The following is a 26,517-nucleotide window of genomic DNA, read 5'->3' on the forward strand; positions in this document are numbered from 1 at the left end:
TATAATAAGTGAAGTTGGCTCTACATGGACAACAGTTAAATGTTGTTTACATAAATACATCAATAATAATAATACAATGTATTTAGAATATGTGGGGCCATTCTGCATGAGGAGTAATTTTACTTTTGATACTGTAAGTACATTTTAATGGTGATACTTTTGTACTTTTACTTAAGTAAGTTTTGAATGCAGGACTTTCACTTGTAGTGGAGTCATTCCACAGTGTGGTATTAGTACTTTTACTTAAGTAGGGATCTGAACACTTCTTCCACCACTGCTCATTATGCAATACTTTAGTAAAAGTACTAAAACATTTGCATGAAAACATATGCGGACGACGTAGTGGAGTAAAAGTAGAAAGTAGCACACAATGGAAATGCTCAAGTATAATTTTGAGGCACTTGTATTTTACTTAAGTACAGTACTTGAGTAAATATTCTTAGTTACATTTGCCCACTGTGCAGAATGTCCTTACAAGTTTATATTATCATTCATTATTTGATATATTATTGTTGATCTATCATGTGTAAAGATTTTTTTCTGCAACATCTAAATCTTCAAAGTAACTATAAACTATAATAGAGTAGAAAGTGCAACTTTCACCCTGAAATATAAATGCTAGAAGTATGTTGTAGCTTGTCGAGATATCTTAGTTAATCTATAACAATTATTCCTATATTTTGTTTGAACAATCTGCAAAGTAACCGATAACTGCAGGTAACTACAGCACTTGAGTAATTAGTTACTTTCCAGAAATAAGTAAGGCTTAACAGCAGAATTGCTCTACTCCAATCTCAGTGTTAATCTTTTTCTTGTCATTTCACGAACGATCCCTCTCAGTTTGAAAGCGTAAGAAATAACACTTGGACATCACAGGAACAGCAGAGGAGCCATCTGACTAGAAACGGATTAAGAGTGAGTTAGGATTGCTGTCTTTTCGTATTCATTTGTAGTTGAAGCAGCTGACAGTGCAGAGGCAGAACAGTGTCTGTGGCTCTCACCGGGACCACAGGGGTCATGTCTGAGGGTGCAGACAAGCATTTAAATTGTGGGAGAATCAGCATGGGACTCCTAGTTCAGGCAGTTATGCAGTTCTACAGGCAGGTTATAAGTAAACTTGTACATTTTATTAGTCATATGCACTGAACTACTTGGCAAAACACCACATTGTTAATGTCTTTTTGTGAAAGCCCCATTTATAGTTCAATATAGTACAATATAATGAGAAACTGGCGTTGGTGGCTTAGGGGCCCATTCCATGACTGAGCAAGTTATTTGTTCCCATGTTATTTTAAAACTGTACCATAAAAAAACGCTGAAGTCAAGTGGAGTTATAAAACCCATTTGTCAACTCCTCAACTAGGCCTATATAAGGAGTGAGTGGATTACTCATTTCACACCTCACAAATGCCTACGATGTGCTAAGGGATCTTGGAGAGAGAGAGAGAGAGAGAGAGGGAGTGCACACAAATGGCCTACAATTGCAGAGTAATAACTAATATCTTGCAAACAGCCGTAGGTGGGTGGATAGTGGGATCCTTGTGTGTGAAATGTGGCCTTTTTTGTTTTAAGAAGCTGCACAAACAGAATTTAAAAGTCAAAAAGAGATATTTATTGAAAAGTTGAAACTTAAGCATATCAGATGAGGTAGCCTACTAAAAGTCTTCAGACACTTATAAATACAAAGTTAAAAACATCCTAAATACAAAATAATTTACACACAACTAACAATGCATTTTCTAATGGGACAGCTATCGTCTATAGAGCCCAGTCATATTCAACAAGTAAATATTTACATATGCATTTACCCCTTCATTGAAGGCAGGCCCCTACAGGGTCAATACACTTCCAAGTGAAGACCCTACAAATCTCTGACCTCTGCAAAACAGATTTAATTACATATCTTATTTATTAAATACATTTTAGTTTAAATGAAGTTCCCCAATAATTACACAAAGAGCTTCTCAGATGCCTTTCAACAAGTTTCTCGACGCTGTTGTTATTGTACTGAGGCCTACCTCATAAAACATCCAAACACAAAGCATTAAATCATCTAGTGTGGTTTAAAACATGCTATTCCTTTTTTTTTATATCTACCATGGTCTCCACATTGACTTGGAATAAGTGATGGAAGGCGAGGACAACACATCCTGGCTGTCACCCTCCTCTGAGGAAGAAACATGACTTTGCTCCGAGTCCGTGTCATCCAGGTCTGAGCAGAGGTCATCGCTGGAGGTGGTGGAGGGGGCCGGGGACACCAGGCTCTCTGACTCCGACCAAGTGCTGTTACTGCCGGGGAAGTCTGCCACTGAGTCCGGCAGCATCACCCGGAAGCGGTCTTCGTCGTTCAGGGGCATGCTCTCCAAGAGGTGGTTTAACAGCTCTGCGGCTACTGTTGGGTCGATACCCGGGCAGCTGGACACAAAAGTATGCACGTCGTGCATACACTGGATGTAGCCTGCGGCGAACCGCTCACAGGCCTCCCGGTTCACGGCGTCCACTTCTACGGAGAGACGAGACAGAACGAACCGTTAGCTCAGAAGTTAGACAAACATTGGACTCTCTGCTCTGATTGGCTGACCAAGCGGTTGAAGACGCACACGTGCACCTGTGACCGCATCACAGTTAATTAGAATATTAATGCACTAACAGTCATAAATTAATTTGTGGGCCAGTTTTTAAGAACTATATTGTTCGGCGGAAGGGTGAAATGTAGTCAATGTGCTTATTAAGGCTGTACTCATTGGCCAAAAGTAGAATATTTAATGAATTGTTGCTTTGTGGCGTATCTATCACATACAGTGTATACAATGATTTACGTAGATATACCTTGAGCCCGGTTTTGCAGGATGCTCTCCACCCGTTTCACTGTCATTTCCAGCACTTCGGCATTCTCCATCTTTGATTGTAACTGCAGCGGGTGACAAAAAAGCGTAAGTAATGCTGGCAACACAAGCTAGCTGAACCAAGACACCAGTTTAGTTCATATATTACTGAGGGAAAACTACACAAAACAGGGGCTAAAGGGCAAATGTGTGAACTATTATCTTACGTCTGCATCCGCCATGAGAACTCTGAGTTCGTGTAAACTTTCATTGATTCGAGCCCTTCTTTTCTTCTCGACCAGAGGTTTCCTCATCTGCCAAAACAGTCAGGACAATGGAGTCACTTTGTCAGCTATCAGCCAAGTTAAAAACACACATTTTGATATTAAGTGCTCACACAGGGCCTTACCTTTCGGTCCGTTTTGATTCCGCTGCAGTTATCACCTCTGTCCGTTCCGTTTGTGTTGTTACGGATGGGGGCCATGTTGTTAAAGTTTAACCCTCTGGACTGGAGGCTGGTGTGTGTAATCCAAAGAGCCGTTACAGCTTGTCAATGGGACAGATGGCCGGGGGATCCTAGCGGCCAACAAAGCTCGCAGAGAGTCTGGGCTCCTTACTGCTGCTCCGAGGGGGCATGTACTAGGTATATATGACGGTTCATTTACATGTGAATGGGGGAACTGGCTACGAGAGCAAGACACAACGAGGGCGCGCAACGCTCGTACCCGCCAATCACCAGTGGTCATGCTAGCTTTTGTCCCCAACTTCAGTCTAAACCTTATTTATATACAGTCTATGGTCTGAACATACATGCAGATTAAAATCATCAATAAGTGGCTCCAAAGGTGATCATCAACTTCCATAGCAACAACAGAAACAAACTAGATATAAGCAATCAACTAAATCGTCACCCTGTTAAAATAACCGCCTAACTCGTTTTTTTCAAGTTTTGCAGGAAACACAAAAAACTTCACCAAAAGTGTAACATGACATTTATTGATCATTTCACCCAAAAAGGATGTAACAAAGAATGGCTATTGGCATAGTAATAACACTGTGTACATTATGTAACTAAAGAGAAATAAATTCCTTAGGCAATTTTTGGCACATGCATGTGACTTAATCAAGATAAGGTGGATTCGGGTAATGTGGGACACTTAAGGTTTCGCTGGTTTATTTCCTGTTTAAAGTAAATATAGTCATCAAAACCTTTACTATTGGTCTACCATGGGTGTCATGTGACTGAAATTACATACAATATTTTTTAATTTAGAAAAATATAACAAAGTCAAAATTGCAAAAAGTGTCCTACATTACCCAAATTCACCCTATGGTAACACTTTATTTTGAAGGTGTCTACATAAGAGTCACACAAGCCTGTCAGAAACATGACATGACAAGTATCATGAGCATTAATGTTTCTTCAAAGTGTCATTAATGTTCATGACACATCCCATGTCATGTTTATGACACACTCATGTCACTCTTATGTAGACACCTTCAAAATAAAGTGTTACCATATCTTGCTTAAGTCACAAAGGCATGTTCAAAAAATTGCCAAAGTCACATTTTATTTTTACTTAAGCATAATAAATCCGCTTAAGTTACACACTTGACATAGGCCATTATCTTAAAGGGGTAAAATCACATGATCTATCAACTGAGGATGTAGGCGATTTTACCATAGGTGGCCGGCGGCATGAGGAGATGATTTAGGCAAAAAAAAATATTTTGACAAAAAATGACTTGGGCGATTATTTTAACAGTGTGACGAAATGGGAGGGGGGAAGAAGCATTTATCTTGGATAGAATTGCATGACAACAACTAGGGCTGGGCAATATGAGACTATATAGGGTCTATATAAGTTTTGTCTTTGGCATTACAGTACAATTCTGCAATTTTCCTGAACTTACTAGACTATTCTAGCTGTTCTATTATCTGCCTTTATCCACTTAGTCAATATTCCACTGATATTATACATTATACATTATTACTGCTTAAAAAAAAATCTCTGTAAATATATTGTGAACACATCAGTTGTCAACCGTGGTAAAAGACATGTAGATGAGTCCCGTACATAAAGCTCATCATGGAAAAACACAACACTTCAACATTTTCCCTTAAATGTTAACATTTTAAGCGCCCTCTTTTAATGTGTACTACCACAATGGGCCATGTATCTGCTAATTCTCACATCATTAGTCAGCTTGGCCCATTTCATGCTTGATTGTTAGCCATCAGTCAGACTAGGCTAGTGCTCTACTCATTCTGTAAATGGGGAAAAAAAGCAACTAATGTGAATTGGACAGTAAGAGCCACTTGTCAAGTACAGTGCTCTTGTGTAAAGAGTGTAAAGGCCTCTTGAAATGAACAAACAGCCTGAAACGGGGCTGGCAGAAAAAGAGATCATCCCTGTATTTGAAAGGTTTTCTAAACACATTGCCATTACATACTCTAGCATAATTTGTAAATGGAGCTTTTCAGAAAAAGTGCTTGTGGTATCATCAGCTCAGATCTCACACCGTGTGTCTTATGTATGTAGTGAGTCATGTGAACACACTGTCATGGCTATTCATATATGGTGATGAAAGATGTTCCCATGTCTGTAAATTAGCATGTGTTGTGTAATTTGCATTTTGAGTGTAACTACGTGTATGACTACACGTGTTTTGCAGTGATCAAATGGTATTCCGGCTGCTGGGTTTAAACGATGGACATAAGATTTTAGTTTAGTTAATGAAAAAAATAAAAATTACATCTGATGATTTTACTGTAATATTTCAAAGTTTTATTCATGATGAAATTCAACTTTAGCTTGTATAATATTCCACTTTGTAACCACATGCTGTGACCTATTTAAGAAAATTTGCTTTAAGGTCCTCTTACAGGTTTATACTATACTAAACTTTAAAATTACATTGCACTACGTTATACTATGTTAAACCACACATTTAAGACTCAAACCAAGGCACACATTGTACTACAGCACACACTGTACAGTACATTGTGTACTGTATTGTACTAAACTGTATGCATTGCATGCCTTGCCGGTGCTCATATGCAAAAATCTATTTTTGCTATTTTATCATCATTATTATTAGGACTAGAACTGACCTAAAGCTAACTTTATTGCAGTCTAGTAGCTGGCTGAGAGTTTGAAACATCCTTACATTTCCGGATGATAGTGTTGAGAAGAGGATATGCAGCTTTAAATAAAATACGGAAAGCACTACCATATTGGGCACTTGCCTTCAGAATAAGAGCACGGTGTAGTCTAATATCAACAAACGAGTGATAAAAATATATTTTTTTCAAGCTAAACAGCTTTGACTTTCATGTATATTTATCTGTTTAGCCAAGTTCCCTCGATCGGCGTATTTCCTGTTAACGTTAAACGTTGTAGCCGGACATGGACTCTTATTTTGACAGCGGCGAGGCGGCTTTTCCTTCAGACCCACACAGTGCTTGTTCGTCAGAGAAGACGCTCTTCTGAGGTCATTGAGCCTCGGGGGCGACACCAGTCCGCAGCTATATAATCTTCCCGGCTCGGTGGATGAAACCAGCTCACTAAATCAGCTAACGAGACAAAGCAAACACACACTACACAAGCAAACATGGTGAAGATCACTTTCCAGCCAGTTTCGGCGCAGAAGCAGGAAAAAGAGATCGATGAAGACAAGATCATTATACCTCAGGCTCACGTGAGTTTGCACACTTTGTTTTTCTTTCTTTTGTTTTGTGCATTTGTCTTGTGTCTTAGTATAGGATTAGTGCTTATTTTGCAAAGGTTATAGCAAAGTAGATTAACGTTGATCTGTTTGATTCTTAGTTGTAATGTTTGATGTGTTTGTCCATGCATCGTGTCAATTGATGGGATTTGATTTTGTACTGGGAATATATGATTTGTTGACATAATTTAATTATGCAGACAACCTTGTGTATACAAACAAAAGCCAGTATATGCTTAAAATAATATGTTGCAATTATGTTTTACCCAACGAAACTAAATGGTTAAAAACACTCCACGCACTGCATCTTGATTTTGCTGGTGCAGTTGATAAAGGACACTATTTCGGACAGGAAAAAAGCTTATTTTGCTATAATGTTATACCAGCAAGGGAAATGACCCATCATGGCAGGTCATATCAGCCTGGGGATGTTGACATTACGTCACCTTGTTTGGCCACCGCGAGGGCACACTGCAGATGTAAATGTGCCTTCAGCAGAATATGACACCATTACTCTAAAATGGTTATCATTATGGTAATTTAAACTGTATATACGTATGCATATATTAAATAAAAAAATCTCTCTCTCGGTTAACTAGGCAGATGTGCAAATAGTTCAGCTTTCCTCCCGCTTTTGGTCGAAACGAGAAAACAACTGAGCTGTTAGATGCGGTCACTGCACCAGTCAGTGACGTCACGAGGTGTTATAGCACGTGAATCCTGCAGGTAGCGCCTGTTTGAGGGTGGTAATCCAGGATTAACGTGTGTTATACAGTACGTAAACAGTGTGCATGATCTAAGGATATCTTAGCTTTGTATTTCTCAAATTTGGCAAAAAATATGTAAAAATATGGACAAACATTAATGTCTATAGTTTTAGCTATAGCTTTATCTTTTGAGTAGCAGCTTAAGGGGCTACTCACTGGAGTTAATGTGAAGGGAGTTCAGAAAGGAACTGAATATCTCATTTTCTTAACAAAATCAACTGATTCCATGATACATGCGTTCTGCAACATGACATGTATCAAGTCCTTAGTTTTCAGTCTCTTATTCTCAATTATAGGGCTACAGTAGTGTGGCAACATTTTAATCCTAATAAAAATGAGCTTTAAAATCAGTTTATTGTGCCTGTTTTTATTTTTAAACAAGTTTTAAATTGGCCTGATCGTGTTATCTCTGAGTTGGGTTTGTAGAATGGCTTAAATCTGAATTAAATGTGTAGGCAGTCAGGCTTGTCGCAATAAATCCATCTTTTGTTAGACTCCTTTCTAGACTACCTCCCAGGAGGAAAACATAATTAGATATCTGGCACAGAATGGATGTAAGCCTGTCTAAGCTACGTCTCTTTTCCCAATACATCCTGATGACGCATCCATGTCTTCAAACACATTTCTTTTCACCTGTTTGTTACGTCAACAGAAGAATAAGACATGATCTAAAAGGCTGTGTGGAATTTGATTGGCTGTGAGAGAAGCCAAGGCGTCAGAGCCAATGTGTGTAGATCTATTAATATGTCCACCTCTGCTGAGGGACTCCTCCACGCAATTCTTCTCGCTTTGACTCCCACTGTGGGTGCTAGGGAACTAACAAATATGGAGTGTGGAAGTAGGCTTCCAAGAATAGACCCAGACGGCCACGTGCCAGCATCTTCGTCAGAACCTGGCACAATCTGTTCTCCCTGCTTCCGCTCGCCATAGCAACAGTAGTAGGGAGAGGCAGCAGATTGACTGAGAGACTGTGGGTGGGCATCTGGCATGTCTCATCTCAGTCCATCCTACGTCTACCAGATCTCCTCGCCTGGCTGACGAGTTTGTAACTGCCTCTCGTCATAATTAATTCTGTTACGATTTTAACTTGGCACAGGAAAGCATGGCAGTGTGAGAGGACATCACGTTCACTAATACATCATAGAACTGGATGTGATTAACTTCAAGTTAACTACGAAGCCATGTTCCTAATGTTTTGCCCAAATCTCTTTAAGTAGCTTTGAAGTTAGATTAAAAGGGATCACAATTATTAAAACTTTCTCTACACTTTTACTTTAACATCAAACTAAAAGTAAATGGAAAAACCTCAAATGTTTGTTGCACATATTTTGTATTATTGTAAAACCTACAATCTCTCTGTTTACTAGCTATCTTTTCCTCGTCGACTTGTCCTCTAACCAAACTGCTTTTTCTCTTACAGGAGCAGCTGGTTCTTCCTGTCAGGACCAAGAAGCCTTTTCCAACCGGCCTCTGCTGCCTTACCTTTGGCCTGGTGGTCTTCCTGTCAGGACTGGTGCTGGCCTCTGTCTACGTCTATCGCTACTACTTTATACCTCAGGTCAGTTCACTCTACCTTCCTTTTCCTTAAAGAACACGCATATTAAAAAAAGACACAACCTAAATGATCTGTCACATGCTAACTCAGCTCTATTTGCGGCCATTAGCAGATCCCAGAAGACAGCTTGTTTCACTGCCGGGTGATTTACGAGGACTCTGTATATGCTCCTCTGAGGGGCCGTCAAGAACTGGAGGAGAATGTCGGCATCTATCTTGATGACAACTATGAGCAAATCAGTGTACCCGTGCCACACTTTGGAGGCAGTGACCCAGCTGATATCATCCACGACTTTCAGAGGGTAGGTTAAAGCATCCATATGTTCACTGGTTTGTTCTTATTACATTTTCTTGTCAAAGTGTTTCATTAAAGCTTGTGTTAAAATCTTTTTTTTTTTAATTGATTCCAGGGGCTCACAGCTTATCATGACATTGCTTTGGACAAATGCTACATCACAGAGCTGAACACAACCTTGGTGATGCCTCCACGGAACCTGTGGGAGCTGCTCGTCAATGTCAAGGTGAGGCATTCGCTACACTCGCCACTGATGTCACCGGGAAGGCTGTTGTAAAAGCATTGTTAGAGATGAATGGCTGTCTGAAAGAGTGAAGGACAGCGTATTCCCATCTTCCGCTCTGCAGTGTTCCTCCCACAGACCGATCAACTGAATGATTCATTTGTGTTGTCTCTTTGCCACAGAGAGGGACGTACCTTCCTCAGACGTACATCATCCAGGAGGAGATGATGGTGACGGGGAGGGTGAGAAACATGAGGCAGCTGGGCCCGTTCATCCACAGACTCTGCTACGGCAAAGAAACCTACCGCCTCAGACGCCGCAATCAGCGCAGACGTAAGTCTAAGACACTTCCTTTTTCAATCTACTCAGGCAATATGAGATGCCAAATAATGAGTGATGGGTCATTTCCGGTAATTTATCACCCTCTCATCCCCAACCTCTCTGAGATACTGAGTCATGTGACCATGCAGAAAACGATTACAACCAGAACCAAATAGGGGCTTCCTAGTGATCATTTCAGACGGAGTGTCTGCAGTGTAAAATCCTCCTCTAACAGCCTGGCCATCTGATTAGCCTGTCAGTGTGTGTGTGTATGTGGGCGCATTCTGGGAACTTCCTGCTACGTGAGTCACTGGCAGTGGACACATCCACACACTATGGAGGTGGTAGTGATGCTCCCTTTGATTGGCGGGAGAGATATGATGCAAAAGACTTCCCGAGTACATATAAGGAAAAGATTTGCGGGGATCACCACTGCTCATTAAAAATGCACAGCCGTGGGCTTGGTAGCAGTAGAAAAGATATGAGCACTGCAAGCCGAACAGATTTTCTAAATGAGTTTTCTTTTCTTCTTCCAGGTATTGAGAGGCGCGAGACAAAGAGGTGCCACAGCATTCGTCACTTCGAGAACACTTTTGTGGTTGAGACCGTCATCTGCGACAGGCTCTAAATCTGAGGCGGAAATCACAGCCATCCAACTCTGAAGCCAATTTAAAACCATACCTCTTGAATTCTTTAGGCTTTTAACTGCACTTTAAGAGCAAGTCTTTGTCTGATAGTTTTTTCTTTTCAGTGTTAATGTTTGTTTTTTTGTTTCAAGTTGGAAATGCTCTTTTATGGTTCGTGTACAATGTCAATGTCTTTTTTTATTCAGACAGTCTGTATATTTGGACAATGTTATAAATGTGTTTGGATATATCTGTAGCTTGTCAAGCTGTGCATATGATGTTAATGTGTCCGTATGTGACATTTTCATCAAAGGACTTGATTTAATTTGATTTTAAACTTGTCCTATTATTTTTTATTTATTATTTAGTAACTCAGTGCACTGTGAATGCTGCTTGCACGGTGTACTCATGTTATATTTGTTTATGTTTGTTCTTTTCTTTTGAATGTCAGAAAATGGCAAAACATACCTCATGTAGTTTAGATGTTTCTTTGCTTGTTTGTATCATTCATGAATGGTGTATATACCTTTGATTGTTCCTAAGCAATATATACTGTAAATTGATTTTCTTCTGGATTTCATATTGTTACATGCATAGATTTTTATCTAAAATCGACTTGTTTTGTGAATGATTTCTTTCTGGTTTGTCTCTTAAATTCCTTTGGTATCACACTTTCCTACTCCTTGGATATAATGGCTTTAGACTGTAATTGGTAGCAATGCTTTAGATGGACAGAAGGAACCAAAGTCTGCAGTCAGCGATGCTATGCTTAATGTAGAGGATATATGACATATTTAGAAGGAATTGCTTTTTTAGTTTAGATCACTTACTGTAGATGATATCAAAGGCTAAATCTCATTTTGTCTTGCTCTTCCTCCTTCACTTGGATTTTGCCTGTTGTCTTAAGCAGGACCACTTCCCCAATCCTTTCTATCTTGGCATTATTATCTCTACAATGTTGATTTGTCCCAACTTAAAAAAAAAAAAAAAGATTTGGGGTGTCTTTCAAACACACTGGAGCAAAAAAGTCTCTGATGAGAGAGACCCATGATGTGCTCGTCATCCATCGTCCTGGGTACTTTATTTCGATGTACAGTCGATTTTTCTTGTAATATCTCGCTGCTGTAAAAAAATAAATGATCAAACTTTCTTTGTCTTTTGGATTTTCTTCAACAATGGTTTCAGTAAATCATGCACATCATGATCTACAAATTATGGGGTAGAATAATTGGAGTAAATGATCCAATGTCTAAACATTGTAAAAAATAATAAATAATATGGCAGCTAGTCTTTGTAAAGGGAGGCAAAGACTACCAGGCATAATGTAACGGGGACAAAGGTAAAGCCCTGATCAGTTCAGTTTCTGTTGAATGTGTTGCATAAACTGCAACGGCATTGTGGTCAATGTGACACACGCATCACAAGATGAATTTGCTATGGTTGGTTTTATTTCACTTTAAAATGGAAGAGGAACATTTGTATGGTATAAAAAATACAAGCATATTCTGTGGGTTGACAAAAAGACCAGTTACACAAAAGAACAGAAAAAGATCAGCCCAAGATTGTCCGCGGCTTCATTAAAACAATTTTCTCTTGGGGAAAAACAACAGAAACTGAAATTAATGCAGAAAAAGCTGAGTTGAACACAAACAAATAACAATGAAACTCACCAAAGTGGAGGTTTGTGCAAAACGAAAGTAACGTGATGCAGTTAATGCAAGAAATGCAAAACATGGCAGTTTCACATTTTGTACTGGTTTTAGAACATATTGGGTTTTAATTAAATAATAATATTTTTTTTTTTTAACAATAATCAATGTACAGTAAATCCCCTAATTGAGACTTACGAACACCTACCACTGTTGCCACAAGGTGACTCTGTTCTACACGAGCAAAATAAGGCAGAGCGGCTTAATGTACTGCATGTGCAACTTTCCATCTGGGTTTAGCTTTGACTACTTTCACATAAATCAAATGTCCTCCTGTAAACATACTAATATCAAAACAGTCTTATTAACAGTGTAAATACACAGGTCAGGCCGACTGCCAGGAACAGCTGGCTTTTAACACTGTTTTAATAATGTTATTGCACATTTAAAGCTACATTGTATAAAAAGAGTTATCTAATAAAAAATACAATACCAAATACATATAAAATTACATTTCCATATGTCATGACTAATAGCATGTTAGATATAGGCTGTACATTGTGTTGAGTTTAAGGAAGCTGATAACAAACACTGTTTGCATTCATCAAATGTTCAGCAGACATTTTCACTTATTTGCTTCCTCATTCGTATCAGGACAATCTGAGATACATTAAAAATCTATACAAGTAAAACATTTCAGTCACTGAGCCTCAGGCTGTATTTATATAATAATTTAAATTTGTATAAATTGATTAATTTATTGCTGATGCTATATTTCCAGTTTCTTATTGATTACTGGTAGATGTAGTTTTTTGGTCTCATCCTAACCTTTCCCCTTCCCTTAAACCTACCCAGGCAGGCAGGTTTTAAGAGGTTAATGTTCAAAATTGATGAACTTTTGTTTTGTAAATACATGCACTTTGAATTCAGATAACCAAGAAGACATTTAGAATAGTCATAAATTGTTTTAATATATAATTTAAAGTTTTGAAGATTCTGCTGTCATTAATTATAAACAATTCTTAATTGATAATAATCAACTAAATTCTTGTGTTTTCAGATCTCAACTGGACGGTGTCTTCACTTCATGTACTAGGTAAGTGAATATTTCAATTAATATTTGGACATGTCAGTTATAAATCAAAGTAAATCTGAATTGAGAGATGCTATATAAAATATAGGAATTTTATGAGAATTAGTTGTGCATTATGAAAATGTTTCACAATTTAATGTCTGTATCTATTGAACCAAAATGGTCTGAAGAGAGTCAACCCTAACGTTAAATGGTTGATCTTCAGAGGAGGAGGAGCTCATTTGACTTGCCTTCCTGGGCATAATATACATTAGACCAAATAGAGTTTTACTGCTTGGAATGATTTGAGCCCAGCATCAGTTTCTTATCGTGCACCCATAAATGATTTTCGCTATACCGCCTACATTAAGAGCTCTCTGAGGTTAGAGAGATGTCTACGTGCTTCCTGTCACTGGACTGATTCTCTGTACTACATTTTCACTTTACTCTCAAGCACTGTGGTTAATTGAGATTGCACTCTGACCGTTTGCGCAAAGTGAATGCTTCACTTTGCCCCAACGACGGGAAACAACACGGGCTCTTTGCAAGTTTCACTGTGCTGCTAAAACTCAAGAAGCCAGATCTCGGATTCACCACGATCACCGTGCTTTGACAACAAATTTACTTGAATAGTCTTTCATGTTCAGACCTCTGAAGTGCTGAAGGTGGCTCTTCTTTGGCTGATCATTGATATCCTGAAGGAGTGTTTGGTGCTCCTCACCTCATGAGCGATGAAGTAGTAGCACAGAGCGTCCAGACAGCAGGTGATGTTGGACAGGCACATAGCTATCTGTATGAACAGGCTGATCCTGGCCTGGTTGCTGCAATCTTGAATTGCTCCTTGGCGCACCTGGAATTACGTGGAGAGTCCCACGTGGTGGACAGAGAAACATTAGTCGACCATCCTGCCTACATGCATGTAAATCATGGTTCTAAAAATAACCAGAGCAGTGTACACTGTGCTGTGGTTTGTCATGCTCTTATCAGGCTTTTTGAAGATGATCTCTTTGTACATTTGCTGCACTTGCTTAAACAGTCTGCCAGATCACCGTCAGTTTTCACTAGTTTGACTCTTTTAAAGTTAGTTTTTATGTCTCAGCTACAGCATCGTTGCAGCCGTTCTTTGTGTGGCTGACATAGAAAAGTCACTGATGCGATTTTTGCTTTTTTTAAAGAGAAAAGAAAAAAAGAATAGTGCATAACATGCACGACTGGTTGAATAAGCTGCTCTTGTGGCACTGTATGCATATTTTGTAATATTCAAATTAAAAACGCCCACGGGTTTTGTTATTTCTCCAAACCAAGCAAACAAAAATCCCCCAAAAACTGAAACTAAAACTAAAATACTAAATATTATTTCTAAAACCATGGTTACAAGAGTAATATAAAAACATATAAATTTGCAACTTGCAATGTGACACAGTGTGAATTGCAACTGACTGCAATGTGACACAAAACATCTTGCGTCATATATATATTTTCAGAAATGACTTTATGCATTTTTTAATGTACACATTGTATTTTGGAATTAATCTTCCACTCGTGAATGAAATCAAGACTTCTACAAATAGAATTAACTTGTTTCAAACCCCATCTGTTGATGAAGACTATGTGTTGTGAAAAGCTCCAGAAACAGCTTCTAAAGGACCTTGAGGTGAGATGGTTTTCACCTTTGTTTTTTATGTACTTGATTCACTTTTTTTTACTTAAGAGTTCAGTTTTCTTTAAAATGAACTTGCAGTTTCTCTCACCAGGAACTGCAGGAGGATGGCCAGGTGGCTGGGGGTGAAAGGCAGCAGGAAGGCACTCAGACTGCTGTAGATGATCTTCACACAGGCCCGGCTCTGGAGGCTGCGCTGACCGGACTGCTGAAGCGCCCAGATGGTCCGAACAGAACAGTAAATCACCACCAGCGCAGGCACCAGGAACCCAAACACCTCCACGCAAATGATCACCGCAGGGCTCCAGCCTTTCTGTGAAAACCTGTGGAAGCAGTGGAAGTCCATCTGCCCGGCCTCCCTGAAGCGATAGCTGGTTGGAGAGATCGCAGCCAAAACCAGCACCCAGACCCCCACGCAGGTCCCCAGAGCTGCTTTGGGTGAACGCAGTTGCTTGGCTTTGAACGGGTGACAGATAGCCACCCATCGGTCCACGGCTATGCACATGATGGTGTAGATGCTGCCATATATCCCAATAAAATACAGGCTTTCCAAGCCCGAACAGAGAGGCTGGAGGTAGGCGGGCCAGAGGTTATTGGCGGCGTGCATTTTGAAAGGAAGAGGGAAGAGAAGAAGCAGGTCCATCAGAGCCAAGCTGGTCATGTAGATCGTTGACTCCGTCCATTTCCGCAGAAAAATGCAAAACACCAAGAGCGCTGCAACATTGAGAATCAGACCAAAGAGGAAGATGGGCATGTAGATGATCAGCTCCAAATATCTCATCAGGTTGTCCACCCCTACCATTGAACAGTTGCTTTGCATGGTGTCACTGCCGCTGCTGCAGAGGAAATGGTTTGATTTGATATAATTTCAGTAGCTCCTTAGGCATATCAAAGTGAATTTGTATTTCCCCTCACAAAAAACATATGTTATATGCCAAGCTATGTGAAACCTGTGTGGGTTTAGTAGCTGTGAACTTGTTTTTGTATCTGATTTCTGATGTAAAGGCCAAATACACCAAGAGATTGCATCAGTTTTGATGCCATGCTCTGTATGTTCAATGTTAAAAGTTGTACTTTTGGTATAGGTTAAAGTAAACTGGTGACTTATTCAGATTTTTAATTTAATTTAGTTTTCAATGAATCTAGCTTGATATTGACTCAGATGTTTGACCTTTTCAGTGCACCTGACTTCAATCAAACACTCATAAAGAGTACCACATTATACAATTTAATACAAAGATTCAGGTCTTTTTGCAGTCCTCACTGGAGGAAATGTGACAGAGGAAACCACGACTATTTCTACTCTGAGTGAAAAATGCAAAGAAAAGACAAAAACATTAAAATATTATAAATATATTGTATGTTTGTGGTCAACAATGAGGACATTTGCAATTAGATCAATGTTGTTTGCAATAAAATGAGTAGTCTTACATATTGAAAAATTAATTTTTATTTATGCCTTACTTATATCCTGAAATGTCAGCGTATTTACAATGAAAGTCTGGCCTTTGATTTTAACATTTAAATGAAAGTTTGGTTCATTATTTACATTTAACCTTAACACACTTTCTCGGCTATATATAAAGTGGAAAATGTAATTGGACTCTTACCTCATGCATGCCAGTTCCCTCAGTGGAACCTTCACTGTGTCTGTCTGACAGTCTGTGCTGTGCCAGACACACTTCTGCTTTCTCTCTTTGTTGTTTCATCACCACTTCCTGAGTCATGGCACATATTATGCGTATGTGTTCAGATGTGCATTATAGCCGTTAAAAATCTAAGCTGAGGTGAACTGGTCCAGCGGGTATTACTTTTATATGCTTTTTAGAGATGCATGCATGCATGATCACTGCAAACGGCAAGAAGAGAGAAGATTCTATATGGTTTGAACGTCTGCCTGGACAAAGCGTCACATTCAGAGACATCATCTTGGCCTTATCTTGGAAATTGTGGCGGGCTTTCTTTTGCTATTTCTAGACATAAAAAAATTATTATTCAAAAAATATTCCTCAAACTAAGCAGTAATTACAAAAATAATTTGTGACTCTTGTGGTTTGACTAGAAATGACCTGAAAGACAAGATAAGCAACCCAAATATAAAAAAAAGGACACAAGCCTAAACAGGACAAAACTGTGGAAACTTTAGTTGTAACTGTGGCCTTCATCACATGTTTGTCATGTCAGTCTATCACATGTCAAGACTGTGGTATTATATTTCCTCAGACTGGAATTTCCATCACCAATTTAAAAAATGTCATATTAGATGTATTCACTGCATCTTGTGACTTTAAGTGCACAAACTAAAAAGATGATGAAGAAAGCCCCTTGATGTTGAAACATGTATGAAGCAAAAGCCTGGTGACTTAATGTCATTGTATATAAGGCCAAAGACTAGTTTATTTAGTTAGCTTTCATCTTTTCATCAAAGTGTGAATGTTTCAAAGTTTGATGACCCCAGTGCTATAATCTGTGTACTGATACTGTTATTAGTATTTCTATTAGTCTCACTGTATCTGTGCAAATCAGTCTTCCTGTGTCAAAGAGGCACCGAAAGCTGAGACATTCAAAGCGTTCTTGTTTCAGGCCTGTGAGATGCTGCACAGACAGATTCAGACTGTGATTACATTTGCGGTTTTCCTGGTTTCAGGTGCTGAGATGACTAAACTGTATTTAAAGTGTAAGAAGATTGTTTTTTGGGCTCTTTTATTCAGAAGTGAAATAAAAGACGATTTTAATCTAGAGGAGCGTTTGAACTTTGAACTAGGTCAACAGAAAAATATTCTAGAAGTAGAAAAAATTAGAAGGTTTAGGGCATGTTAGTGTGAGAAAGTTTTCTTTCAAGGGAAAACCTTTGCCCATTTTTCTGTAAATGCAAATGAAGTTGGCAGCCACACTGCCACCTACTGTTGTGACTTTTTTTGTCCTTACTTGAGACAAAAATAATTTTACAATTAGAATATGCTGCATCATTTGTTACTATAGCATTATTTAAGTACATTTTAAAAGAACACAAACAGCAATACATGACAAGTATTTCACAATAATGTGTTTATAAATTGTTGTAAATGGCTAAAGATTATAACTATAAAATTACTGTTGTGCAGGACTTGTTTATCTTTTGTCTATTTCATATCAATCTATTTTTTTTAATCACTAGGACTGGAAATGGCATTACACAGTTTTTGATATAATATCTAAATGCTAACCAAAAACAACAAAAGGTTATGCTTATGAAAATACATTTGAAAAAATCCTCCATAATTAGCTTTTTTCCCCCCACTGTGTTACTCAGTAGTCATGTGCTCAACAAAAACCCACACAATAGTCACAGACATTGTCATCTGATTTATTAGATTTATTTATTCAATTTAAACCTCACAAAATATCCTGGCAGTTGTACGGCTGAGCACTCTGAGGCGTGTATAAAAAGATAAAATGTTACTAAAATACTTTTCAACCTCCTGCATAAAAAATGACTCACAAAACACTTGAGTGCTAACAGAAATTCATCCACGCTCTAACTTTATATTTGCAGGTCAAACAAACAACCCGACTACCCTGTTTACATTCATCGAAGAGGCCTTTCTAAAATGTTTTCTTCTTATTTTGACTCTACAAATGTTTGTAAATGGTGCAATACAAACTTTTACACTGGTGACACCGAGGGAATGTTTCGACATGAGCTTGGCACAAGTTAAAATCATTATGAAAGACTAGTATAAAATTAACTAATGTGTATCTTTCTCATTTATTGAAAAAAACTGAGACAGACAAAAAGCACACACACGTCATGTACAAATAAAAGGACACATCAGGAAACAGACAGCCCACAAACAGTAAAGCATGCAAGAAAAAGAAAAAGAAAAACAAAGTGAATGACATGGACATACTATGATTTCCACTGGAAGAGCCAGCCAGTTTCTAACATTTACCTTCAGTAACAAGTGGACATGTTGAGCAACAATCAGAGTGTGTTTACAAGAGGAAATCTGTAAAAAGTCAGTCAAGGGACCTGCCACCATTTTCAGCATCTACTGTGAAGCGAAAGACATATTTGACAGAAAGAGTCAAGAGGTTGAGACAAAAGAAAAACACACGCACACATGCATACAAGACGGGGAGATGTATTCACTCTAGGAGGCGGTGAACTTCCTGAGTGTGATGACGATGAGGGCGAGGAGGACCGACGCTCCCAGGAAGACCGCTATAACGATGGCTGTGATGGCCCCTGGCCCCAGCACCCCTGCACATACAGAGACACACTGGTTTAGTTATTTCAATTCATAAAACGGACTACAATTTGGTGAATACAGAGTATGTTTTTACCCTCCTCCTCGTCCAGGGTATGAGAGTGTGTGGTGTCCTCGTAGTCGAAGGTGAAGGAGTGCTCCGTCATGTCCCGGAAAGGATCTTTGGTGGTGACGTCACTGGGTGGTTCTCCAGACATGGTGTCCTGGTTGTCTCTGGTTGTTGAGTCGGAGATTGTTTCTGAAAAAAACAAAACAAAAAAAAAAACAATGGACAACTTGTGCTTCTTTTTAATTAGGCTGATCGAGAAGCAGTCACTTAATCCCTGTGAAGTATTTGATTTACTGTATGTTTTCTTAAGGTGGTAATTTCACTGACAAGGCTCCCCGGCTTTTGCTAATGTCTGTTTGTAATCTCTGTTTGACTTTTCTGTGGACGCGGAGGCCTCGGGGATGCAGAGCTGCACACATGGCCCTGTCTGTAATGACCCCAACAGCCTCTCTCTGTCTTACTGGGCTAACGGCTCAGGCCCAGGCATAAAGATGTCTTTGTAGAGGATGGACATTTCGTCCGTTTGAGCTACAGGTAGTTTCTTGACATGTTTTAAGAGTTCAACCAGGCTTGTCTATTGTCTAAAAACTCCTTCAACCAAGGTTTGACCAATGAATACAGTTAAGAAGTGTATTTTATGCCCGTAGGAGACTGCATGAAGCTCCGGTTGTGCTCTACTCTCTCTCTTTGTCAATTAATGTCTGTTTTCTTTCCATCCTAAATTGTCCTCTGACATTCCTCCAGTCTGAGCATGAAGTTACCCTGAGACTTTTCACACTTCTAAGGTCGCCAGGAAAACAAGGTCTCATTCTCGGCATGTTTCCGTTTCCTAACGCGACTCTTTTGCAGCCCCAATTGAGGTTAAACCACCAAAATGAGTTGTAGCTGACGTCTTTGTGGTAACCGAACAGCTGCACAGTTTTTCTTTTACATTTCAGAAGAACAGAGGCAAAACTTCTTCCCTCAGAAAATAAACTCTTCACACATAAGCCCACCCACTCACTGATTCACTTATCCTATCCTCAACTCTACGCATACCAACAAAACCGTAATCCAAACATATTTACACTCAGTTTATTTAACGCTACATATTTACTCTGTAGCCTCTGACGCCCTCAGTAAACTCCTTCACCCTGCTTTACATCTTTCTATGGTCTTTTCTCTCTCATTATCAGGCTTCTTATTATCTCTTCTCACCACTTCATAGACACTAGTGCACAGGAAATACTATCAAGTCTTTAACGTCAGCATATTTGCTGCAGTATCTTCTCATTTCTGATATGCACTTTTGATGTGAGTATTTTGATGCTGCTGTGTTGACTTGGAGTCGTGTGCAGCTTCCTGTCCTGGAGCTGGCTGAAGGTTTGGAGGCCCGGGCCTTACTCCAGCGCGGCCATCAATGAGGCCTTCAGCAGAGGGCACAAAAGGGAGCTTGTGTGGTCACGGAGGGCGGCAGGCTGCAACCAGTAACAACCGGCCAGGCCCAAACCAGGCACCGGCTGGGCACTGGATGTCAAACAAACTTGTTTATTAAATAGTCCCTGTGTGTGAAAGGCTGTGCCTTCTGGACAGCTTGATTTAATAAGAAGGCAAAAAATTATAACATGATGTTTTCCGTTGGTGTTTGTTTCCACGAGGAGTTCACTTGAGCTTATAATTTCTGTTTAATGGAATTAACATTACTGAAGCCTCAAGGAGAAAAAAATCATTCTTCTTAGCTGACAGCTGCTCCTCGGTCAGTGGCAACTTGTTGACCATCATGTTGTGTGTCACTTGAACATTACTGTTGAAGAATCACTTCTATAGTTTTTAGTTCACTACTTTTAACTCTTTATGCAATACTTTCCAACTGTTCATCCACTACTTTCAGCTATTTGTCCACTACTTTTAGACAACCCGACTACTTTTAGCTATTTCAACTGTTTATTAACTTAAGCTCATTATTTCAGGTGTTTATCCAATACTTTATGCCTTACAACTGTTTATTGATAACTTTTAGGTTACTATTTCAACTGTTTATCCATTTATTTTAGCTGTTTATCCATTACTTTTAGCTGTTACGCATTACTTTTAGCTGTGTATCCATTACTTTTAGCTGTTTATCCATTACTTTTAGCTGTGTATCCATTACTTTTAGCTGTTTATCCATTACTTTTAGCTGTGTATCCATTACTTTTAGCTGTGTATCCATTACTTTTAGCTGTTCATCCATTACTTTTAGCTGTTTATGTATTACTTTTAGCTGTTTATGCATTACTTTTAGCTGTTTATCCATTACTTTTAGCTGTTTATTCATTGCTTTTAGCTGTTTATGTATTACTTTTAGCTGTTTATCCATTACTTTTAGCTGTTTATCCATTGCTTTTAGCTGTTTATGTATTACTTTTAGCTGTTTATGCATTACTTTTAGCTGTTTATCCATTGCTTTTAGCTGTTTATGTATTACTTTTAGCTGTTTATGCATTACTTTTAGCTGTTTATCCATTACTTTTAGCTGTTTATCCATTGCTTTTAGCTGTTTATGTATTACTTTTAGCTGTTCATCCATTACTTTTAGCTGTTTATCCATTACTTTTAGCTGTGTATCCATCACTTTTAGCTGTTTATGCATTACTTTTAGCTGTTTATGCAATTATTTTAACTGTTTATCCATTACTATTAGTCATATCATCTCTTCATCCATTACTTTTAACTAACTAATTCCACTGTTTATCCAGTCTAACTATCTCAACCATTTATTTAGTACTTTTAGCTAATTATTTCAACTTCTCTTCCCATAAACTTAGTTAAGGACTCAGGCTCAGGTTAGGAAGAGGCAAGATTAATCACACCAAATTTGTTTTTCTTCTTAGCACTTTATATGTTGATGTTTATTTGAATTTAATCAAAAATATTTTTAGGGGTTGGTTTCAGTTATTTTAGCTTTGAATGTATCACCTGTTAACTACAGATGTCCCCCCAAGGAGACACCGGTTGGGAATCACAGCCCTTAGTCACACTTTTTAAAGACATGACTCCACATGTCAATCAAAAACTCTCCTTCTCCATACAAAAGTCCAGACTCATAAAAGCCTGGCAGACTGTAGGGAAGGTGGATTTCAGACACTAAAAACACAGAAGGCCATTTGTTGGTACCTCAGGCCTCTTCGGTCAGGATTTCACACCAACCAGAGAAATGACAAAATGCACAGACGGGTTTGTGTGAAAAGAAACCAGGCCAAGCATCGAAAACCGCAGCCCAAACATGACATCGGTGATGTTGTGTGTCCTTGCTTCACCCTCTTTAACTTATAAGTGGTGGCAGCAATTCCACATTTGCAGGGTTGGTTGTTAATGTGGTCAAAATTAGTGGCGCTACTTGAAAACTCCCCCTGATAACCACAGACAGATATGAGGGTGCTGCAGACTCTGTGAGAATCGAAACATGTTCATCCATTTCTCTTGGTTGTGTTGACTGAGTGTGGTTGGGTATTAAAAAATGTTTCCACCTTGAAATTGTACAAAGCAAGAAGAGCAACAACATATTTTTATTTGAAAGGTGGCAGGCAGGTCATGGCACCTTTGTGTCAGAAACCCTGACATAGTGTTTGGCACAGGGCCGTTTTTTCTGTCACAGTAGGTTTTGTAAAAGGTGACAGCAATGCTATCTTTGACAGGACATTGCCGACTCGCTACATCCCTGTCGTCTCATTGCCCTCTTCACCTCTACTGTGACCTCTGGGCCTGAGAGCCACTCTGCTGCGTCCAAAGCTTTTTTTCAAGTTGATTCGACAGATGTCGCAAAGAGGAACAGAGAAAAATGGTAAGTGAAAGTTAAGGTGAGTGAGTGTGTGGATCTGTCAAGTCATAAATAGCACTTCTGCCGAGAACCAGTTGATGTTGGGTGTAAACACTTGCTACAATATGAAAAAAATTGTTCTTTTTACCACCTCCAAAATATATCCATTCACATGGAATAAATTCCATACCTGTGGACCTTCAGTACCTCTAATAGATACTACACAGAATCACTTCAGATTTATAGCTGGAGTGTGAGGGCGGCAGGTATTCAGTTTCCTATGAACATCGGACATCATTAAAGCAACTGAATCATCCTGTTTGTCAAAGAGCAGCTTTCACAGCTCTCAGAGTCTCAACAACTGCATCATTTACATCGGGCTGCAGACTAACATCCAGACCTGTGAGCGTGTGTGTTTGTGTGTGTGTTTGGAAAAAAAGGGCATAAATGACACGTATACACACATCTTTGATTGGATACCTACAGCGGACCAAACATCAGACCATGAATAACATAAGCAAACAACTTATTTATAATAACGTTAAATCTGCATATTTATAAATGTTCCACTTGTTTAAGGACAAAGCATAACAGTGGAAAAAAGACGAGCAATGACTTAAAATTTTCTATAACAAGAGGCTAGTGGTGCAAATCAAAATTTCTTGATACAATTTTTTGCCACCTTGTTTTTTTTGGGAATGATTTTGCTCGTTCGATTGGTTTTTTTTGAGGGTGACCGCCTCATTTTCTCTATAATTCAGACCCAGGTCTTGCATGCTTTGTCCTTTTCTGTTTCTTGCATCATTTCTACCATAATAACTTGCAACACACATACAGGTAAGGCTGCATATTTGTCACTCAACTACAGAAATGAAACAAACATATCAATCACACTCAAAAGGAGGTTTACCTGTGTGTGCAAAGGCTACCAAGAGGCCGAGGAGCACCAGCAGGAGGAATCTACAGATGTGAACCATGATGGCTGTGAGGGATGAGATGTCTAACAGAGGAAAAGCGTCCCCAAACTTCAAACAAGTAGCTGGCCCTGGGAGAGGAACAGGAGAAGAGTACGGGGGAAACGCAGGAGGGAGCGAGGTAGGCAGCTGAGGGGTGAGAGAAGGGGTGGGACTAGGTGTGCACAGGACTATCTGGACAGTGTGGACTTTGTGAGCACATCATCGTGGGGCCCACCCACTCCAAACTCCTCCGGCACACATAGTTGGGTGTGAGGGGTAAACATTCGGTAGATGCCGACCTTGGCCGGGTCACATCATAAAGGTCTCTGCTGGACATTTTACAGTAGTGTTCAATAATAGCAGTACAATGTGAGTAACCACATTAATCTAAGTTTTTACTATATATTTTTTGCTACATGGCAAACAAGGTACCAGTAGGTGCAGTAGATTCTCAGAAAACCAACAAGACCCAGCATTTGTGATGTGCAGCTCTTAAGACTGTGCAATTGGGCAATTAGTTGAAAGGGGTGTGTTCCAAAAAATAGCAGTGTCTGCCATTGACTTTACAAACTCAAAACTATTTCAGCTGTTATTCCACTCCAAGATTCTCTAACAACATTCCACAATTAATTTACATTTCTTGTTTTTGCTTCAGAAACAGCATTTTTGATGTCACCCCACAAGTTCTCAACTGGATTAAGGTCCGGGGATTGGGCTGGCCACTCCATAACATCAATGTTGTTGGTTTGGAATTAAGATTTTGCTGGTTTACTTGTGTGTTTGGGGTCATTGTCTTGTTTAAACATCCATTTCAATGGCATGTCCTCTTCAGCATAAGGCAACATGACCTCTTCAAGTATTTTGACATATGCAAACTGATCCATGATCCCTGGTATGAGATAAATAGGCCCAACACCATAGTAGGAGAAACATGCCCATATCATGATGCTAGCACCACCATGCTTCACTGTCTTCACTGTGTACTGTGGCTTGAATTCAGAGTTTGGGGCTCGTCTCACAAACTGTCTGTTGCCCTTGGACCCAAAAAGAACAATTTTACTCTCATCAGTCCACAAAATGTTCCTCCATTTCTATTTAGGCCAGTTGATGTGTTCTTTGGCAAATTGTAACCTCTTCTGCACATGCCTTTTATTTAACAGAGGGACTTTGCGGGGGATTCTTGTAAATAGATTAGCTTCACACAGACGTCTTCTAACTGTCACAACACTTACAGGTAACCTGGAGCTGATCATTGGCTGAGCCTTTGCCATTCTGCTTATTCTTCCATCCATTTTGATGGTTGTCTTCCGTTTTCTGCCACGTGTCTCTGGTTTTGCTCTCCATTTTAAAGCATTGGAGATCATTTTAGCCGAACAGCCTATAATTGTTTGCACCTCTTTATAAGTTTTCCCCTCGCCAATCAACTTTTTAATCAAAGTATGCTGTTCTTCTGAACAATGTCTTGAACGACCCATTTCCCTCAGGCTTTCAAAGAGAAATGTGTGTTCAACAAGTGCTGGCTTCATCCTTAAATAGAGGCCACCTGATTCACATCTGTTTTTTCACAAAATTGATGACCTCACTGATTGAATGCCACACTGCTATTTTTTGAGCCCCTTTCAACAAATTGCCCAATTGCACAGCCTTAAGAGCATGCATATCACAAATGCTGGGTCTTGTTGGTTTTCTGAGAATCTACTGCACCTACTGGTACCTTGTTTGCCATATAGCAATAAAAATATACTAAAAACCTGGATTAATCTGGTTAGTCACGTTGGACTGCTATTATTTTGAACACTACTGTATATAGGAAATCTGTGACAGCAAAAAAAAGAATTTTCAAAATCAAACGATGGCAGGAGTATTGAGATCTAAAAGTGTCAAAATCTATAAGTAGGATTATTTGCAGCAACATGTAAACAAGTTTCAAAAATAAACTCATTATACAGTTCCTTGTGTTGCTTTCGATCATTGGATTGTTGTTCCTGAACTTGAGGCTTCAAAACCTGATCTGTGACTAGGTCCACTATTCTTTTTTTCAAGTCTATGAACTTTAACTGTCAAATTAAACTTGTAAAGTAAGTGAAAGTGTAGTATTTCCCTTCTAGAAGTGTTATTCTTAATTCATTTTCTCACTTTTTTTCATTGTGATGCTCTGAGAGTCAAGTCACAAGTGTTGTCTCAGCCGAAGAGCAATCAGACTGAGAAAACAAAGGTTTGGTGCAGAGGTTTGGCAGCGAAAGCTTTTGAAAAAGGTTTTCACTTCAGTATGGTGCAATCCATGTGCGTGCATAGAAATATGATCTTGCTTTACATTAGAAAGACTTGATAGGTTTCACTTCCTCTTTGTGGATTTAAAAACCATGACTAATTTATTGTCAAATATGCACTACAACCGAGCGGTGAGGTGATGCGCTTTTACTTCCTGAAAAGTTGTCTGTGTTAGTTTCCGTTTTACACATCAGTCTCATCTCCTGTGGGGATAATGTGTTGCGTCTGCTTGACACAGACATAGCATGTAAGAATGAGTCAGCAGAATATATGTAGCAATCACTGGGAATACAGCATGTGATATAATTACTCGTTTTAAAAAAAAAAAAGTATCTCTAAATTCTCATGCTTGGAGGAATTTAAAAATGTTATTTACATTAACACTGTGAAAGTTGATACCTGGCTACACTCATGTTCTTTTTAACACCTGGAAAAGATTAATTTAAATGTATACATTTCATACATAGATAATGGTTTCAGACTATGGCAAAG

At 39.1% G+C, this 26,517-nt stretch overlaps 4 protein-coding genes and 1 long non-coding RNA gene across 7 annotated transcripts; 2 read left to right on the plus strand and 3 right to left on the minus strand.

Annotated features, from left to right (window-relative positions):
- Window positions 1–1,589: 1,589 nt before the first annotated feature.
- hes6 (hes family bHLH transcription factor 6) lies at window positions 1,590–3,755 on the minus strand. The gene is made up of 4 exons (XM_059344331.1): window positions 3,235–3,755; window positions 3,053–3,139; window positions 2,830–2,911; window positions 1,590–2,503 (listed from the first exon to the last, which is right to left on the minus strand). Exons 1-4 carry the CDS (start codon window positions 3,307–3,309, stop codon window positions 2,094–2,096), a joined length of 654 nt encoding a protein of 217 aa, XP_059200314.1. The 5' UTR covers window positions 3,310–3,755; the 3' UTR covers window positions 1,590–2,093.
- Window positions 2,414–22,761, plus strand: LOC131980146 (uncharacterized). 2 transcript variants are annotated; one of them, XR_009395196.1, is made up of 3 exons: window positions 2,414–2,933; window positions 13,050–13,085; window positions 22,677–22,761. It is a non-coding gene; the product is annotated as an uncharacterized LOC131980146 (long non-coding RNA). The 2 variants fall into 2 exon arrangements; XR_009395195.1 differs by lacking the exon at window positions 22,677–22,761 and adding an exon at window positions 14,668–14,716.
- Window positions 6,367–11,489, plus strand: itm2cb (integral membrane protein 2Cb). 2 transcript variants are annotated; one of them, XM_059344330.1, is made up of 6 exons: window positions 6,367–6,527; window positions 8,742–8,879; window positions 8,989–9,177; window positions 9,286–9,396; window positions 9,576–9,726; window positions 10,251–11,489. In XM_059344330.1, the coding sequence occupies exons 1-6, from the start codon at window positions 6,441–6,443 to the stop codon at window positions 10,340–10,342; spliced, it is 768 nt and encodes a 255-aa protein (XP_059200313.1). In that variant the 5' UTR covers window positions 6,367–6,440; the 3' UTR covers window positions 10,343–11,489. The 2 variants fall into 2 exon arrangements, with proteins under 2 accessions (XP_059200313.1, XP_059200312.1); XM_059344329.1 differs by having other exon boundaries at window positions 6,370–6,527; window positions 8,986–9,177.
- LOC131980142 (G-protein coupled receptor 55) lies at window positions 11,771–15,541 on the minus strand. Its single transcript, XM_059344328.1, has 2 exons — window positions 14,813–15,541; window positions 11,771–13,911 (listed from the first exon to the last, which is right to left on the minus strand). Exons 1-2 carry the CDS (start codon window positions 15,539–15,541, stop codon window positions 13,705–13,707), a joined length of 936 nt encoding a protein of 311 aa, XP_059200311.1. The 3' UTR covers window positions 11,771–13,704.
- Window positions 18,423–23,823, minus strand: snorc (secondary ossification center associated regulator of chondrocyte maturation). Its single transcript, XM_059344332.1, has 3 exons — window positions 23,709–23,823; window positions 19,048–19,209; window positions 18,423–18,964 (listed from the first exon to the last, which is right to left on the minus strand). Exons 1-3 carry the CDS (start codon window positions 23,773–23,775, stop codon window positions 18,855–18,857), a joined length of 339 nt encoding a protein of 112 aa, XP_059200315.1. The 5' UTR covers window positions 23,776–23,823; the 3' UTR covers window positions 18,423–18,854.
- Window positions 23,824–26,517: the final 2,694 nt, after the last annotated feature.

The sequence above is a fragment of the Centropristis striata genome, chromosome 11 (genome assembly GCF_030273125.1).
Source record: "Centropristis striata isolate RG_2023a ecotype Rhode Island chromosome 11, C.striata_1.0, whole genome shotgun sequence".
NCBI lineage: Eukaryota > Metazoa > Chordata > Actinopteri > Perciformes > Serranidae > Centropristis > Centropristis striata.

Excerpts from the sequence above, each read along its gene's own strand:
- hes6 (XM_059344331.1), bottom strand. The coding sequence starts at position 3,309 with ATGGCCCCCATCCGTAACAACACAAACGGAACGGACAGAGGTGATAAC. Across the intron at positions 3,140-3,234 it reads GAATCAAAACGGACCGAAAG|ATGAGGAAACCTCTGGTCGA; the intron begins GTAAGGCCCTGT and ends CTGTTTTGGCAG. Across the intron at positions 2,912-3,052 it reads TTCTCATGGCGGATGCAGAC|TTACAATCAAAGATGGAGAA; the intron begins GTAAGATAATAG and ends CACCCGCTGCAG.
- itm2cb (XM_059344329.1), top strand. The coding sequence starts at position 6,441 with ATGGTGAAGATCACTTTCCAGCCAGTTTCGGCGCAGAAGCAGGAAAAA. Across the intron at positions 6,528-8,741 it reads TCATTATACCTCAGGCTCAC|GAGCAGCTGGTTCTTCCTGT; the intron begins GTGAGTTTGCAC and ends TTTCTCTTACAG. Across the intron at positions 9,727-10,250 it reads ACGCCGCAATCAGCGCAGAC|GTATTGAGAGGCGCGAGACA; the intron begins GTAAGTCTAAGA and ends TTCTTCTTCCAG.
- LOC131980142 (XM_059344328.1), bottom strand. The coding sequence starts at position 15,541 with ATGCAAAGCAACTGTTCAATGGTAGGGGTGGACAACCTGATGAGATAT. Across the intron at positions 13,912-14,812 it reads CCATCCTCCTGCAGTTCCTG|GTGCGCCAAGGAGCAATTCA; the intron begins GTGAGAGAAACT and ends ACGTAATTCCAG.
- snorc (XM_059344332.1), bottom strand. The coding sequence starts at position 23,775 with ATGGTTCACATCTGTAGATTCCTCCTGCTGGTGCTCCTCGGCCTCTTG. Across the intron at positions 19,210-23,708 it reads GGTAGCCTTTGCACACACAG|AAACAATCTCCGACTCAACA; the intron begins GTAAACCTCCTT and ends TGTTTTTTTCAG. Across the intron at positions 18,965-19,047 it reads TACCCTGGACGAGGAGGAGG|GGGTGCTGGGGCCAGGGGCC; the intron begins GTAAAAACATAC and ends CTGTATGTGCAG.